The sequence below is a fragment of the Taeniopygia guttata genome, chromosome 19 (genome assembly GCF_048771995.1).
Source record: "Taeniopygia guttata chromosome 19, bTaeGut7.mat, whole genome shotgun sequence".
NCBI lineage: Eukaryota > Metazoa > Chordata > Aves > Passeriformes > Estrildidae > Taeniopygia > Taeniopygia guttata.
In genome coordinates, this window is record NC_133044.1 from 6457450 (window position 1) to 6472755 (window position 15306).

Below are 15306 nucleotides of genomic sequence, written 5' to 3' on the forward strand. Positions count from 1 at the left end.
CATCACTGCCCAAAGTGATGTTCACTAACAGACATTTTTGATGGGATAATACACACCAGCTTCAGCTCATCCTCGGTAAGAGAAATCTTTTGTTTTCTTTAGAATATTGGTTCAGCAACACCATGAAACCACAAACACCTAACAGAGATACCAAAAGCAGAAGAAGGAGCAAGATTTAACCCATAAAACTTCCACTGCATCTCATCATCTGCAACACTCCCTTTTGGCTTTGCAGTTTTGTTTCTACAGGAATAAGCCAGAGCATTTCCACTCAAAACATACAAGCTTTTTTGCTATCTAAGATATACCTAGTCTGAGTCTTCATTTAAAAAAAAAAGGAAAAAAAAAAGTCAAAAGCTATGAAATTCCCTGGGGTTTTTACCCCTTTCTTTATTTTTCAGTAAGAACAATGAGAATGCTTCTCCTAGTCACAAAACTTGAAAACACCATGCAGGTGGATAGAAAGCTACCAGGAAACAAAAACCCTGATTGTCACAGGGCAACACTAAAAGCTGCCAGTGCACTCTGAAATCACACCATCACCTTAGCATCTCATGGGCAAATTTTCCCAGGATGTTTCCACAAGGACAGCCTGGAGGCAAACCCCAGGTGATCTCAGGTGAGCAAGAGCAGGTGAGGTGATTTTGGTGGTAACACCACAGCCAGACATTTGTTGGGAGACCCACCACAGTGCCCTGTGGACTGCCCAATATTTATCTAAAGGCTAAAATAACTTCTCTTCTCCCAACTGTACTGCAAGAAGTTTCATTTCCAAGTCCTAGGTTTATGCTCACTCCTTACCTCCTTCCTTTCTTCACCACTTCCCTCTACCCCTCCACTCCTTTAAGCAGTGTCACTTCCCCCATACCACTTGTTTTAATTTTTACTTCCCTCTAACATTGCTGCCCTCAGCTAGTCACTCATGAGCCGCAGACAAAAACCAACATTTCTCAGCAAGGAAAGACCTCTGCAATGTGTCAGAACTGATCCTGCACACACCCTCCCCAAGCCCATAAAAGCAATCCCACGGTGATGTGATAGAGCAGCAGCACTGGACCATCCCACCTCCGCAGTTTGAGGGATGTGATAAAATGTTTCCAGGACATTTATCAGGTTTGGTCTCACCTGAATGCCTATGTGCAGTGCACACCTGGGCTCACCTATACAAAATCCCTGGATTCAGCAAGAGGATTCCTGTGGAATTTGTGCAGCCATTTGCCCTTATTTTATCCTATCATTCACAGAAAGCTTGTGCTGGCACTCCAGATGCTGCAGTCTCCAGGCTTGCTCATTCACTAAGGTACATTTCCACACAGAAGAGCAGAACCACAGGATCTGCTCAGCTCTAATGTATGAACTCCTCTGAAAAGCCTCCGAGACAGCCATGGCCTACATCCGTACGTGCCTCAAAGTGCTCACAACCAGAGACACAAAGATATGGGGGAATTCAAAGCATCTAAACACCGCAGCTTAAAATACTTCTGTGCATCTGCTTTTGAGCCTTTCATAAAATGAGTAATCTTCACCTCTGTCTTCCCAGAGCAGATCGCTGGGGTCTGTGAGGAGGAGGATGAGCACCACCCCAGCTGCCCTCCCTGCTCCCCAGGAAAGGCAGCACAGCTCCAGCCCCCACAGAAATTTCCTTATTGCCCCAACTGCTGACACAGGAATCGAATTATTGCAAGGCAAGGGGGCAAATGAATTGGCAGGGAGGCAAAAAGCTGTTAGACATTAGTGTGACAGGCTCCAGCTGCAAACCCCTGCCTGCTGTAACACACGCACAGGAGCTGCCAGGCACCTCCCGCCTTAGCACCTTCACACCAAAAATTACCTTTATTCAGGGTAAATGTTTAACTCTGCTAAGTCACAGGAGGGACCAAGAAACAGCGCAGTAAGAACTGCAGTGTCCTGCTAGACACAGAACAGAAGCACAACCAGGGTAGAGTGGTGGACTTACTGCAAATTCCTCACTGCCTAGTGTTTTCCTGGAAATCTAATTACTGTTGGACAGGAGGGGAGACCTTTGTTACGTCCAACAACCGACACCCAACTGTGTTTAATCTTTTATAAAAACTTAACATCCAGCAATCTGTCTGCATTCCACGTTCTGCATTCCACGTTCCACAATCCAACCAGTGCAATAGCCTGTATTTTCTTCATTATAATTGCCAATAAAGGCAGAAATCACTGATTTACATTGTCAAATCAGAGACAACAAAAGCAAGCTGAGAATATATGTCACAAAATGAGTGGGATTTATCTTATATTCACTAATTTAAGGAGAATATTTCTGACTGTGAGGTCAGAGTTTCTCGCATCTTTCCTGGTACACTCAACTCCATGTGTGAACACTCCAGTACAAGTCTCTTCACCCAACACTCCTTGTCTTCTACAAACAATCCCATTGCAGCTTTCCCCCTCTCATCCTCTAATCTTTCTCCCCGCTCTCCCATTCCAGCATATAGTGGACCATTGTCACTATATTCCCAATACAGAAAACATTGTATTTTCAAGGCCTTCCCACAAAGGATATGGGAAAGAGCCAAGCACAAGTGCAGGGAAAACCTGGATACACAAGATGGGAACTTACCACCCTGCTTACATAGAAAGGCTGCAAGCCAGCGCACACTGCCTGCTTGGTGCCTTAAAAAATACCAATCATCCACATGTGTCTGTTCTCTACCCAATAAATAAACTGCCTTTATTCTCAGCCTCAGTGTGATCAAACTGAAACTCTGGATTATGCATTTCTCTACATCCATTTTTTGCATTACAAATCAGCTTGCAAATAAAGAATAACTGTTCACTGGAATTTTAGACTGCATATGTAATTTCTTCTCTAGAAAATGCTTCACCCATTACTTATTTGGTATTGTCAGATACAGCAAACCAGTGTGATGCTTTTTCAGAAAACTCCCAACCATTACCATATCCCAAATCCTCCCTACTGCACTTTTCAATACATCATCCAATTAACCACAAACTTGGCACTAGAGCAGAGTGACCGAAGCACGCACTGACTCTGCCACTTTTCTGATGGGCATTATTTCATTGCAGGAATAGAACAAGGGATAGAAAAGCTCTCAGAGATTTATTCCCAAGGAACAGGACTCAAGGAATCCTATGAAAGACAAGTTCTTGTGCCAGAACTACATCAAGGGCGTTTCTTCTGGTATGTCACATGTGGTTGGTGTCCAGGGACATCACCCTGACCACCACAAGCTGCCAAGGCTTTCCTGCTGCATGGGAGCAGCGATTGCTCTCGGAGCATCTTGGCAGCAGTGCCCTGGCTTTGCCATCACTCCCTTCTCTGTATTGCATCTTCCTGCAGGAACACCCAGCTGCTTTCACCTCTCCTCTCTGAGCAGCTGAGGCGAGCAGAAATGTGGCTACAGCGGCTGGAGACTCTCCTCCCCATGCACATTCAGCTACTGCTATAAACAGAGAACCACCTACTACTTTTGGGACAGAAACAATTCTACAATGAGCTGCACAGATACACAAATTAAACACTCAGACCTGGTCACTAATTCCACTTCTAATGAAGAGACAAACTCCTTCACAGATCAGCTTGTGCTCTGGTACCGTCAGACCCAACAAAAAGATGCCAGCAACTCCACCTGTTTCTAATTCAGTAACAGAAGTACTTCAGTATTTACAAGCTATTCATTACAACTTACTTTTTCCAGATTTTGTTACAGATTTTATAAGATCAATGGTTTACCCTAAACAATTAGTCACAGCCTGCACAAAACTAATACTCTATCCTTACTTTAATCATGTATTATGCAATACCAGGATGAGATTTTAAAAAACAAACACATTAGCAAGATTTGCCTTTAAATTTTCACTCCCCAGCTTGATGGTAACAAGTTCTGCCATTCTGCTCAAAAGCAATAAGAAACTGTACTTTTTACCAGAATGTGAGCCTGTCCGAAAAAGCTACAATGACATTTTGAGAACTTGTGTTTATTGTCAAAATAACTACAGATAGTTTAAGTTTTCAAATGGTATTAACTTCTTCTATTTGTCCTCAGATCCAACTCGGAGCTGTGGCTCAAGCTAGGCTTACTACTACTGGTCAGAGAGACCAGCTACCTCCTCTGATATTGATGCATACACACATATTCAGAAATATTAAGCAAGCTGTCAAGGAGAGCTGCATGCTGTGCCCACGGGAACACAACGCTCCTTTTCCTGTTCTCCAGCAAAAGGTTGTTTTTAGAATGAAGGTGATGGGGACACCAAAAACTACAAACAAACCAGGACCAGGGAACAGCAGGTTACCTTCACGCTGCTGATCTGATTCCAATCACAAACTGCTTGCAGACAGGACGTGCAGCTTTAACTGGAGGGCAGCAGCATTTCTCCAGGGATTTCATCTGCATTTACTGCCACAGTACGAGGGGCTGTTTTCTCTCAGCACTGCAACTCCCTCCCCATCAAACATGGGCCCATCTACTGCCACACAGCAAACTGAGGCAGCAATGCCACGCCAATTCCACAGTTTCTTTAGGAGTCATGCCAGCCTTTACTACAGAAAAGGGTTAATGTTCAGCTGCGTGCCTCGCAGGTACAGTCTCCAGTGAAGAGCCCCGTTTGATACCTGTAGGAAGCTGCCATTTTTGCATCTCATATTCCATTTGTGAACAGACCTTTTTGTTCTTTAATCCAAGTTCTGAATTATTTAATCCTGTCTTCAACACTTGAAACATCTTTCCCTATAAACAAGGGTTATTTAGCGAATGGAAATAAATAATTTAAAAAGTCAGACCCTAAAGTGTTCCTGGCTCTGTTTTTAATTAATATTGATACAATCTGGAGAAACCTGCTGCTTAATATTACAAGGCAGGTCGAAGCTCATCAACAGTTAAACATCTCCTTCTAACAGAAGGTGGAAGAGGAAGTTGGGAGCAGCGCTGGCTGCCAGCGATCCGGGACTGCCCAGTCCCAGCTCCTCACAACTTTCTCATGCACAGAGAGCTTCAAAGCCCTCACACCCTGAGCTACACGAGCCGGAGTTCTGCAGGGCTCAGGTGGAATTGTGTTAAGCATAAATCCTCCAGGCTTTTGCGCTGGAACAGAGAGTACACGGAAGTATTTTTATTTTCTACAATTCCACGCTCGAAATACGTCAGTGCAAGTGAAGGACGGGGACAGAGGGAGGCATGGACAGCTCTGTGGGACTGAACTTCATCCCTGGGAATGATAGATTTTATACCACATTGCTTCATCTGCAAGTGGGAGTAAATATTACACTACCTCTTCACGCAGATGGGTGGGTTAAAAAAAAAAAAAAAAAAAAAAAAGCTAATTTGAAACAAATTAACTATTCTGCATAGGGAGGAAGGTATTCTCCCTCTCCGCGGTCACTCCAGGGCTCTCTGCAGACAGAGTGCATGCAAAGTTAACAAACTCTGTGCTGCTCACAGCCTGCCTGGTGAACCTGCCAACAGGTGAACAGCCTCAATCCGCAGCGCGGATAAATAATCACCAGTCCTCAAAAGCAGGTAATGAATATTGTTCAAACAACTCTAAGCTGGCGTTACCAGAATGCTTCAAAGGAGAAGCTACAAGCTGTTCAAGTCAGACTGTCACATTTAGTCTGCAAAAACGAGATTAAGGTTTGTACAGTGATACTCCACAACAGGTTTTACAGTATGCACAGAAATTAAATTATGATAAAAGTGAGCTATTTTTTACTAAAAACAGAATAGAACAATCTATCAAAATGCCATTTGGCTGTGTTCATTACATTTTAGAATTTAATTTACATGATAGATACTTTAGCATAATATGTTTTAATCAATAAGCATTTCTGAAGGCTTTATTTTTATAGGCAATATTTAGACTTGTTCACTGTTAAATGTAACACCACGGCAGCGATGTTCAGAGCGTTTATTTTCCTATGCTAAGCAAGTACAGCCACACGTACACAGAGGCAAAAGCAAAAGTCCACAATTAGAGATGTCAGACCTTGTTTAACTACATCTTAATTTAATCCATTTTATTTTATACAATTCTACATCTGGATCTCGTTTTCTGTATTCCTGTAGGTATTCCGGGTCACTATTAAGAACCCTTTCAAGTTAGCAAAGTTCAGCCAAGTCTACCTTAATCCAAAACCTTTAAAAGAAGCAATAAAACGCGAAAGGGGGTGGAAGACGACAGAGAAACCTGAAACAAAACGCTACTTTACCCCACCTCCTAATGCACCTGAAAGTCGGAAGGGACCGGCCTCCCTGCACAGATCCCACGCAGCACTTCCCCTTTCGGGGGCTGCTGGGGTGGGAGTTTTGAATATTATATATATATATATATCTATTATATGGCTCCCGCACGCCCGGCCGAGGGGAAGGGAGGGCGGCAGGACCCGGGTCCCGCTGCCGGCCCCCCGGCAGCATCCCCTCACCTCCAGCGGGAATGCGGCTCTGCCCAGCATCAGCGCACCATCCCTCCGCCTGCCGCAGCCTCCGGCCGGCTCCAGCGCCGCCTCCGCGGGGGCCAGGGTGGGCAGCCGCCGGCTTTCGAGCCAATTTATTTAAACGGGAGGCAGCGGCGGCTTTGGAGAGGCAGGGCAGCGCCTTCCTGCGCCAATCAACTGGGAGACACGCGTGTTGCAATCCCATTCACGGCGGGAGCAGCACCGATACAGCGTCTGACAACCCCCCCGGCCCGCCCCGGCCTTATCTGTAGCCCGGCAACTCAATTAAACCGTGGGGCCGCAATTCCCCCGGGGACGCTCCCCCGGGCCAGCGGGAGGGAGGCCGGTCTGCGAGGACTTTCCCTCGCAGGAAACGGCACTTCTGGGCTCTCCCGAGCCAGCACAGTAAAGCATCAATATTCCGCTCATCTGTCAGATCCTGGACAGCAGGAGAGGCTGGAGAGCCCGTGAATTATGTAACGTGCCCTCCCGCCGCCGCGGGGAGATGCGCCGCGATGCGCCCCGCCGGCCGGGACGGCCCCGCGCCCCTCCCCGCGCCCGGCGCTGCCGCTGCCCTCCCGAGCCCCCCTCTCCGCGCACCGGGCGCTCGCCCCTTCCCACCCCGCGGGACCCTCCGCCGCTCGCTCCCTCCCTGCCGGCCGGTCCCCTCCTCTGGCGGCCCGGCGCGGTGCCCGCGGCGGTCGCAGGGCGGCGGCCGGAGCCCCGCGCCCGGCGGAGCGGAGCGGAGCGGAGCGAGGGCCGGCACCCCGCGGCGGCGGCGGGGAGCGCCCGCCCGCCCGGCCGGCACCACAGCGCCCCCAGCCCCCGCCGCTCCGCGCCTGCACCGCCAGCCCGCCCGGCGCCCCCACACAAAGTCCCAGCACTCGGTAAACTTTCCCCGGCTCCCGGCGGAGGAAAAGCGGCGGGGACGCGGCGGCGGAAAGGGGGCAGGCGGCGGGGAGGGAGAGGGAGGAGGCGGGCGGGCGATGAGCGGCGGCCGCCGGGAGTCCCGCCGCGCCCGCCGCCCCGCACGGCCCCGCCGCCGGGGGGGAGCGCGGAGCGGGGAAAGAGCAGCCCGGGACGGAGCGGGCGAAGCGGCGGCAGCCCCGGCAGCGGCGGCTCCGGCGCCATCTTGGGCTGATCGATGAATTGAACAAAGAGGATCAATTTCCGATGGGGCCGGTGATCGATGGCGGGGGGGGCGGAGGGAGCGGAGCGCCGCGGCCGGGCGGAGCGGGGGGTTCCCTTTAGGCGGCGCGGGCCGGCAGCGGGAGGAGGAGGGGGAGGCCGGGCCCGAGGGAAGGCGGAGAAGGGAGGGAGGGGGGGGGTCCGGCGGCGCGGCCCGGCCGGTGCGGCGAGCGGGGGAGCCTGACCTGCAGCTGCTGTAAATCAAAGCGCTTCCAATATTGAAACATCGATCCCACATTGGCCGCCATCTTGAGACATATTGAGACAGAGTGAGCGGCTGATAGAGAGAGAGGGGCTGGAGTTCAGGAGCCGGGAGGGAGGGGGAGGGAGGGAGGGAGGGAGAGAGGGAGGGAGCCGGCGGGAGGGGGGAGGAGGGGCGGGGGGGCAAGGGGGAGGGAGGCGGGCAGGGAGCGCCCAAATCCCGGCCTGGAGCCCGCCCGGAACACGGACTCAGCCCGCGCGTTACGGGGGGGTGGGGGGGGAGGGAAGGGGCACCGCGGCCGCGCAGTCACGGCGACCCCGCACCCGCGGGGACAGCGCGGAGAGGGACGCGGGACACGCGGGGACAGCGCGGGGCGACGCGGGGACAGCCGCGCCGCGCGGGGACAGCGGTGCGGGGGATGCGGACGCGGCCGGGCGCGGCGGGGATGATGCGGGGCGGTGCGGGAGGGGTGCGGGTTGATGGCAGCGCATCGCCCGGCAAATGGTGCCCGGAGCGGCGGCGGGGGGGAGCCCGCCCGGGGAGCCGCTGGGCTAAAATTAGCCAAGTGCAGAGAGTTTAGGGGAAACAACAATGAAAAAGTGCATCGGGGGCAGCGGGTTCCCGGTGTCCGGGGCGGTCCGGGAGCGCCTGGAACGGGAATTCTTCAGCGCGGACAGGCGCTCCCTGCCAGGGCCGGTGCCGCCGGCCGCTGCCGAGGGGAGAAGGATCGCACGGAGGTTGGAAAATCAGATCCCAGCCCCGCGCAGGATAGCCATAGAAACGGAGATTAAAAGGATGAAATAACTTATTTTGTTCTAAACAATGATGCTGCTATAAATACGAACATTTTCCTTGTTCCCTTCCTGAAAAGCACAGAACATTTTAGCAGGCTCGTCTCCTAACAAAACAAACCAGCCTGCAGATGCCTTGCACCCCTCGAAATTATTCCGTTTTTACTGGGAAATGGGTAAACCCACGGTCTGTACCTGTCCCCTCTGGAATCAATAAGCTGCACAGTATTTTTCCAAATACAGCTACTTTCGCTGTTTTGCACTTCATCTGTAAAAGGAAAATATCTCTTTCCCCCCCCCCCCCCAAGTGAGCGATTGTAGATTTTTTCTCAAATTGTATTTGATCACCGAGTGAATTTAGTGCTCGCTCAAGTCCGTGGGCTGACTGCTTGGAAATGGCTCTGCCTGTCTTTGGAGAAGTTAGGCAGAGACAGCAGCAGAGCAATTGCCACAGATTATTTCCCAATCTGCTGCTGGCCTCCTTTGGAAGAGCACCATCATTTCAGCCTCCATTTCCACTTTTTGCTGAGGCTGCTGCTTACAAAGATACTAATTGCGATGGCGGGTTTTATGTTAATGGGTTCCACGTAATGATCAGCCCGACGACTACAGACCTTCAGACTGTTGGTTGGCTGTGCTGGGAATAAAACTAATGGCATTTGGTTATGAAAATTCAGACCTCTACATGGTGATCTAAACTGGGGGCCCAATGAGACCAAAATCCAAGTCTCCATGCGACTGCCGTGGGGCTGGACCCAGGGATGCCCTTGGAGAAGGAAAATTCCTTCTCCCCTAGAACTGCTATGCTTTGAGGGAGGGGAGTTCCTTGCTGGGATGATGCTGGAGAGGATTGGGGTGCCTGGCTGGGGTCCCCCCTGGTCTGGGGAGAGGTTGTGGGGTGCTTAGAGCGACAGCCGGGGATGGAGCAGGGATGGAGCTGCACGAGCCTCCAAATTCTGACTAACGCCGTAACCGGTTTGGTAGCTCTAAAATAGGATTTTAATCCTGGGAAGCATCATTTCACATTCCAGTGATCTAATCAAAATCCTTTCCTCTAATCTCTCCATGGTCCCCCCTTTCTAGATGAAAGAGGCTGGAGTTCCTGTCTTCACCCTTTCTCCGCTGCCTCCCTGTTCTAGCAGTCTGTTCTGTGTCCAGGCAACTGCAAAAAGACATTTCAAAGGCTCCTGCCGTGCCATGTAGATGTTTTCTCTTGTTAGTTTGGACTGCAGGTGTGTAAGCCTCGAGGATGAAGTATCGTGGTGCTGTTTTAGGTTCGGGGCACACAGGCATGGCACAATAAATCACATAGGAACGCTCCGCTTTGAACGCGCGCACACAGAAAAGGGAAAAGAAAAAAAGCATCTGACCTGAATCATTTTCTGGAAACACATCTGGTTAAAATCCAAAGTTTTAAATTGAGTAATATTTTAAAATACATTTGGTAGGTATTAAATTACAGTGTTATATCTGGTAATATTTATGATACTAATGTGTTAAGCGGAGGTTTATATCTGTCAAGAAATATGAATGATTGTCATATGGGGTAACAAATGAATCCTGATATAAATAACATTTTATGATATTTTTAACATTATCGTAGTCTTTTTTTTGCAGAAGTTACATTATTGCGAATTTGAAATAAAAGCTCTGTGGCTGCCTACCAAAGCTTTTAGCTGTGTAATTTTGAATAAGTATAAAGCAGTGCAGCTGATTTGGGGAATTACTGAGAAACCTTAACTCTGCCGGAAGACAAATGCTGAGCACCTATAATTCCTATTGTCTTCCTGCAGGATCAAGTCCCTCGTTTGCCATTTTGTGTGGCAGCAAGCCCAAGGAAATCTTGCTTGACAGCTCTGTTTTCTCAAAGTGCTGCATTTCTTCGGGCTGGATTCTGCAAAGATCCTGCAGGCTACAGAGCTCCTTGGAGCAAGCCATAATGTGCTTTGTGTCCCTGCTGAAATGTACCTGTGTACAATGGGAGAGGGAGCTTGGAAAACTGGGTGCACCCTGGCAAGAAGATGGTTAGAATAAAGTTTTCTTGGGTTATTATGTTTTGAGGAATCATTCTCATCTGTTCGTTTGAGGAAGGTTTTTCTAAAGTTAGATTTGATCTGTGTAAATGCTAACTTCTTTCAATGGGCACTAATAGAGTACCGAAAAAAAGAAGCACAGTGGATTTGAAGTTTAAATCTCAAATGGTGGCAGCAGCTAGTACTGCTTCATACATCCAAAATAATTTTTTAAGTATGTTGTACAGATTTCTTTTGGGGAATTGGGTGAAAATTACATTAAAATGCGTTGCCTATTAATGTTGTAAGCTCTCACTGATACAGCTCTTTAATGAACATATTTGCACTTTGGACCATCACAGAAAATTGTGATTCTTCATGTCATCATCTGGAATACTGAGGAAAATGGATCTTTATTCCAAAGGTCCCAAACTGGTTGGGAGCAGTTCCTTGGCACAGCTGCTCCCCTGGGCATCAGTCTGCATTCCTGAGGCTGTTTTAGACATGAGTCCAGTATTGATCACTGGATTTGGGCTTCTCTTTGCCTTAATGAACCTGGTTGATTTTCTTGGCCAGGACACTGAAAGATGAGGTGCTGCTTCTCCCAGCACCTGCAACTTTTGGATCTCTTCTCCAAGAATTCTTGTGGTTTTTTTCTTCCATTTTCATGTAAACTGACTCCCAAATTTCTATCAGTGGCCCTAAAAGAGTTCCTCAAGAGCCTTCTCTGTACCCTGTCTGCTCCTTGTCCAGCCCCTTCCCTCCTCACTTCATGGCTCTCATCTTTGCATTTTATTCAGCTAATTCTTGTCCCTGGCTGCCTGTGCCCACTGGAAAGGAGCTCCTCATTCCAAAATCCCAGCCCTCTCCATTGTGGAAGTGCCCTTCTGTTCACCTTAAAATGGATTTGGGATATCCTTTACTGCTCTGTGCCATTGCACAGCAAGATTCCACAGGAATGGCAGGAAACAGAGACAGCCAAACAGATAATTTATGTTCCTGGGAGATTTAGTCCAAATTAAGATCAAAACTCATATATGTCTTCCAAATCACAGAGTATTTGTCCCCAATTATTGTCAATGACTCTAATTCTGCTTGATTTATATCTCTGGTAGTAGCCAGAGGTTTTGCAGCACATAAATTGCCTGAGGGTTTTGCCAGTGATGTGGACACTGTGACATGTAGAAGCTCAGGAAAGCCCCTGAGCAGAAAATGGTTGGAAACAGGTAAAATAGGAGGGAGAAGTATCCCCCATGTCTGCACAAAATTACCTGGGTGTCCAGCTGTGGTCACTCAGCTGGATGGACCCTTGTTTTCTCAACCTACATGGCAATTCCCACATTCTTTGATAAATTGGGAAAGTTCTAGCAGAAATCATATAGATGGCAGCACACATGATCCAAGCACAAAACCCTATGATTTCTGTGAGCACTGCACAGCCACAGAGACACTCTGGCAGGTGGAAGAGAAGAAAGCAATCCTCACAGAGGGCAGGGAAAGCAGCCACAATTTAAAGCAAAGTAAATTTGTGTGGTGTGGTTGCTTGCTGGTTAACTCTGGAGAGATTTGTGAGGATCCAGCATAACCCACAACAGATCTTCCTTGAGGATTTGTGGGTTAAGCCACACCAACACAAACATGGGATGGCACTGCAGGGGCGTCTCTGCCATGTGCAGCAGGAGTTACTGAAGACCCCAAAAGAGCTCCCACAATATTTCTCTCAAATAGCTGTTTTCTCACTGAATGTTCTCACTGAGTCCAGATGCATGGTGGTATTTTGGCCAACATCTGGAACAGCAAAAAGAATTAGAGGAGGAAAGGATCTATTGGGTTATGCATTCCCTGGAGCCAGGGTGAGTAAATTGGATACTGAATTTCTCTCAGGGTATGGTTCACCCTGGTTTTAATCCTTGCCTTCTCATCCTATATCCCATGTACAGGATGGTACCAGGATTTTGTTGGATGGGAGGCACATCCAGTCTTTTCTGGCCTCATCCTCCGTGCAGCACTCTACTCTCAGACTTAGGCTGGTCTTGATTAGGGAATTTATCTTTTCTACCCTCTGAAGCAATCAGCAGACAAGTTAGTAGGTTATGTTCCCAGGAAAAATTCCCACCTTTTTTCTCACTTGAAAACTTCCATGTTTTTTTACTTTTTACTGGTTTCTCTTAGTGGTTTGGGGGTTGGGTTTTGCACACCCTTTTTTTTTTTTTTTTTTTTTTTTTTTTTTGTGGTATTTAACTTTTGCTATTCCTATCATGAACCCTCACCCACTTCATGCAGCCACTTCCTCACTTCAGGTTCTTGCTGTTCCCCTCTCCCTCCCTGCTCTGGTCCATTTTGGCTGTGCTTTCTCTTCCAGTAACCCTGTCCCAGCCAGGTATTTCTCCCAGTTTGTGCTGAATCTTCAGCTCCAATATTCTACATATTACTTTAGAATAAGGATCTGAAGCCTCCATTATTAGTTGAAATGCCTTTTTGTGTTCCGAACCTCACCTGGGTCATTCTCTTTGTTTGTGCCTCTCTCCCAGTGCAGGAGAGCTGGTTTAGTGCTGGGGACAGCAGCTGTGGCTGGCTGCTGGCACAGGGCTCTTCGTGACATGAAAGGACTCCCTGCATCCTCCCTCAGTTTCTCCATTCTGCACAGACCAGTGGGCACTGGGAGATCAAAATCTCGTGGTGGCTGTGGGGCACCTCAAGGGTTGCTGGGCAAAGGAGGAGGAGGAGGAAAAGTACAAATAAAGCAGCTCAGAGCTGCTCCCTCACCTCCAGTTCCCCTTTCCTTTCTTTCCGCAGAAGTGGCTGAGTGCAGAGCTGAGCTACCCCGGCAAAGGAAAGAGAAGAAAGGTTTTTCTTTCACTTTCCAAACACAAATACTTCACGTGGGACTTGAGAAGGGAACATCCTTTGCTCCTCTCCTCCAGCTGGGCTTTCTGGTCCCATTGTCCCCCCACGGTGGTCATGCCCCTCGGTCCCCCATGTGCACCTGAATTGTGATCTGTGGTGGTTTGGGTGTCTGAGGTCCTCCAATAATGAGGGTGAGGTTTCATTTGGGGAAGCACATCTTTTCTTAGAAATGTGAACACTGTGACTGACTTAGCACAACTGTGATTTTCTGCAAACACAACTGTGTTTGGGGTGGTTGCATGCGAATGCTGGGGAAGGAGAAACAGTAATTCTGAATTAATGCACAAAGGGAGAAAATAGACACCCTCAGAGGAAGCCCTGAGTTCACTGCAGCTGCCATACACTGGCAAAACTGATGCTGTGTCCCAGAGGAAACATTTCAGTGTGGAGAACCTCGTGTTTGAAGAGAGCATACCTGTGCCTGTTGTGACACATGAGTGAGCCAAAGTGCTTGGGGGAGCACATCAATCCATTCTTTCTTTGGTAACATGTATGCAATAAATTGGGTTTTTTCCCCCCTGGTGTTGCATCATTTCCTATTTGGTGTCCAGATGGTGACAGATTACCAAACAGGGGGAAAAAATCCATGTAATATTTTGTATCTAAACATTACCTTCTTCTTTAGAATAAAGAGATCCAGCTTTATTCTGGCCATGATTCTCCACATTTATGTGCTGGCCCTTGTCTGCATCTGCTTGGCATTATCCTGGATTGGGGCTTTAACCTGCTATGAATCCAGAGAAATTATACAGAATTGATGGGATCAGTGTGAATTTCCAGGGGTGTAGGCTAGTGCAGACTACATCCTATTAATCTTGTTGTGTTCTTTCTGTAAATAACAAGCTGGATTCAGCCCAACAAGAGTAAAACAAATTGGAAGCATTCATAAAGAGAAGTAAATGACTTTAAGATGTAAGAATAATGTATTGGCGGGTTGTCTCCAAGAATCCAGTTTTTAAAGGTACCAAAGCACACACAAAACTTTAGTTTAATTTATTCTTAAGTGGCTGCTGTGTGGGGCTGGCTGCTGAAGCAGGGCCACGGGCATAAGACCTGCTTTCATGAAAGGATTATATAAAAAAGCAAAAACTGCAAGAAGGAGAAAAATGTTCAAGGGCAGCCAACCTGGAGGAAACAAATATAATTTAGTTGTGTGAAGTGTTTATAAATGCAGTTTATGAACATGTATGAAGGAGTAATTTTTTACTTTTCAGAGTGCAATTGTAACAGAAAAGAAACAGTTGCTTATGTAATTTTCAGGGATTTTTAGAGAATAAGTTGCAGTGTAGTATTTTGACCTGCTTTTTCCTGTTTAACAGCTTATTATTCTGTTGGTTATTTCAGATTAGCTTTTTGTGAGTGCTCTTCTTTATTTGTGATTGATAGGAAAATATTTACATGGTTTATCTAAAACTGGAAATTGATTTTAAATTTTGTTCAAAGTTTCAGACTTCTACATGCATGGGCTACCAAATTTGATCTATCAGTCTCACTCCTTGGTTCTCTTGCATCATCAGAATAAATGTCAAATGACACAGAATGCCTGGAATTGCAATAATGCAGTGAAACAGATCTGACTATCAAGCTTCATATATAGATTAGATTAATGCATAAATCTAATTTGATATTTTACATTACTGGCCTAATATTTTACAGATGTAATGCCAAGTTGTTAAGTAAACGAAAATCACAGAGAGTCCAATTCTGAAAGGATTACTCAGGCAAAAATCCCTGCAGTCAGAGGGAGTATTGCCTAAACGAAGTCTGCAAAATTAGAACTAG

At 47.7% G+C, this 15306-nt stretch overlaps 1 protein-coding gene and 1 long non-coding RNA gene across 11 annotated transcripts in view; one reads left to right on the plus strand and one right to left on the minus strand.

Annotated features, from left to right (window-relative positions):
* CUX1 (cut like homeobox 1) overlaps nt 1-7937 on the minus strand; it is a 268920-nt gene extending 260983 nt beyond the window's left edge. For all 8 annotated transcript variants that reach the window (XM_030288034.4, XM_030288032.4, XM_072916710.1 and 5 more), the window contains exon 1: nt 7798-7937. In XM_030288034.4, coding sequence (XP_030143894.4) covers nt 7798-7860 — 63 coding nt within the window. In that variant the 5' untranslated portion in view covers nt 7861-7937. The remainder of the gene's footprint in view (nt 1-7797) is intronic.
* Nucleotides 7026-10657, plus strand: LOC105758513 (uncharacterized). Of its 3 annotated transcripts, none has more exons than XR_012051434.1 (3): nt 7026-7311; nt 9689-9837; nt 10399-10657. It is a non-coding gene; the product is annotated as an uncharacterized lncRNA (long non-coding RNA). The 3 variants fall into 3 exon arrangements; XR_012051433.1 differs by lacking the exon at nt 7026-7311 and adding an exon at nt 7745-7881; XR_012051435.1 differs by lacking the exon at nt 7026-7311 and adding an exon at nt 8078-8223.
* Nucleotides 10658-15306: the final 4649 nt, after the last annotated feature.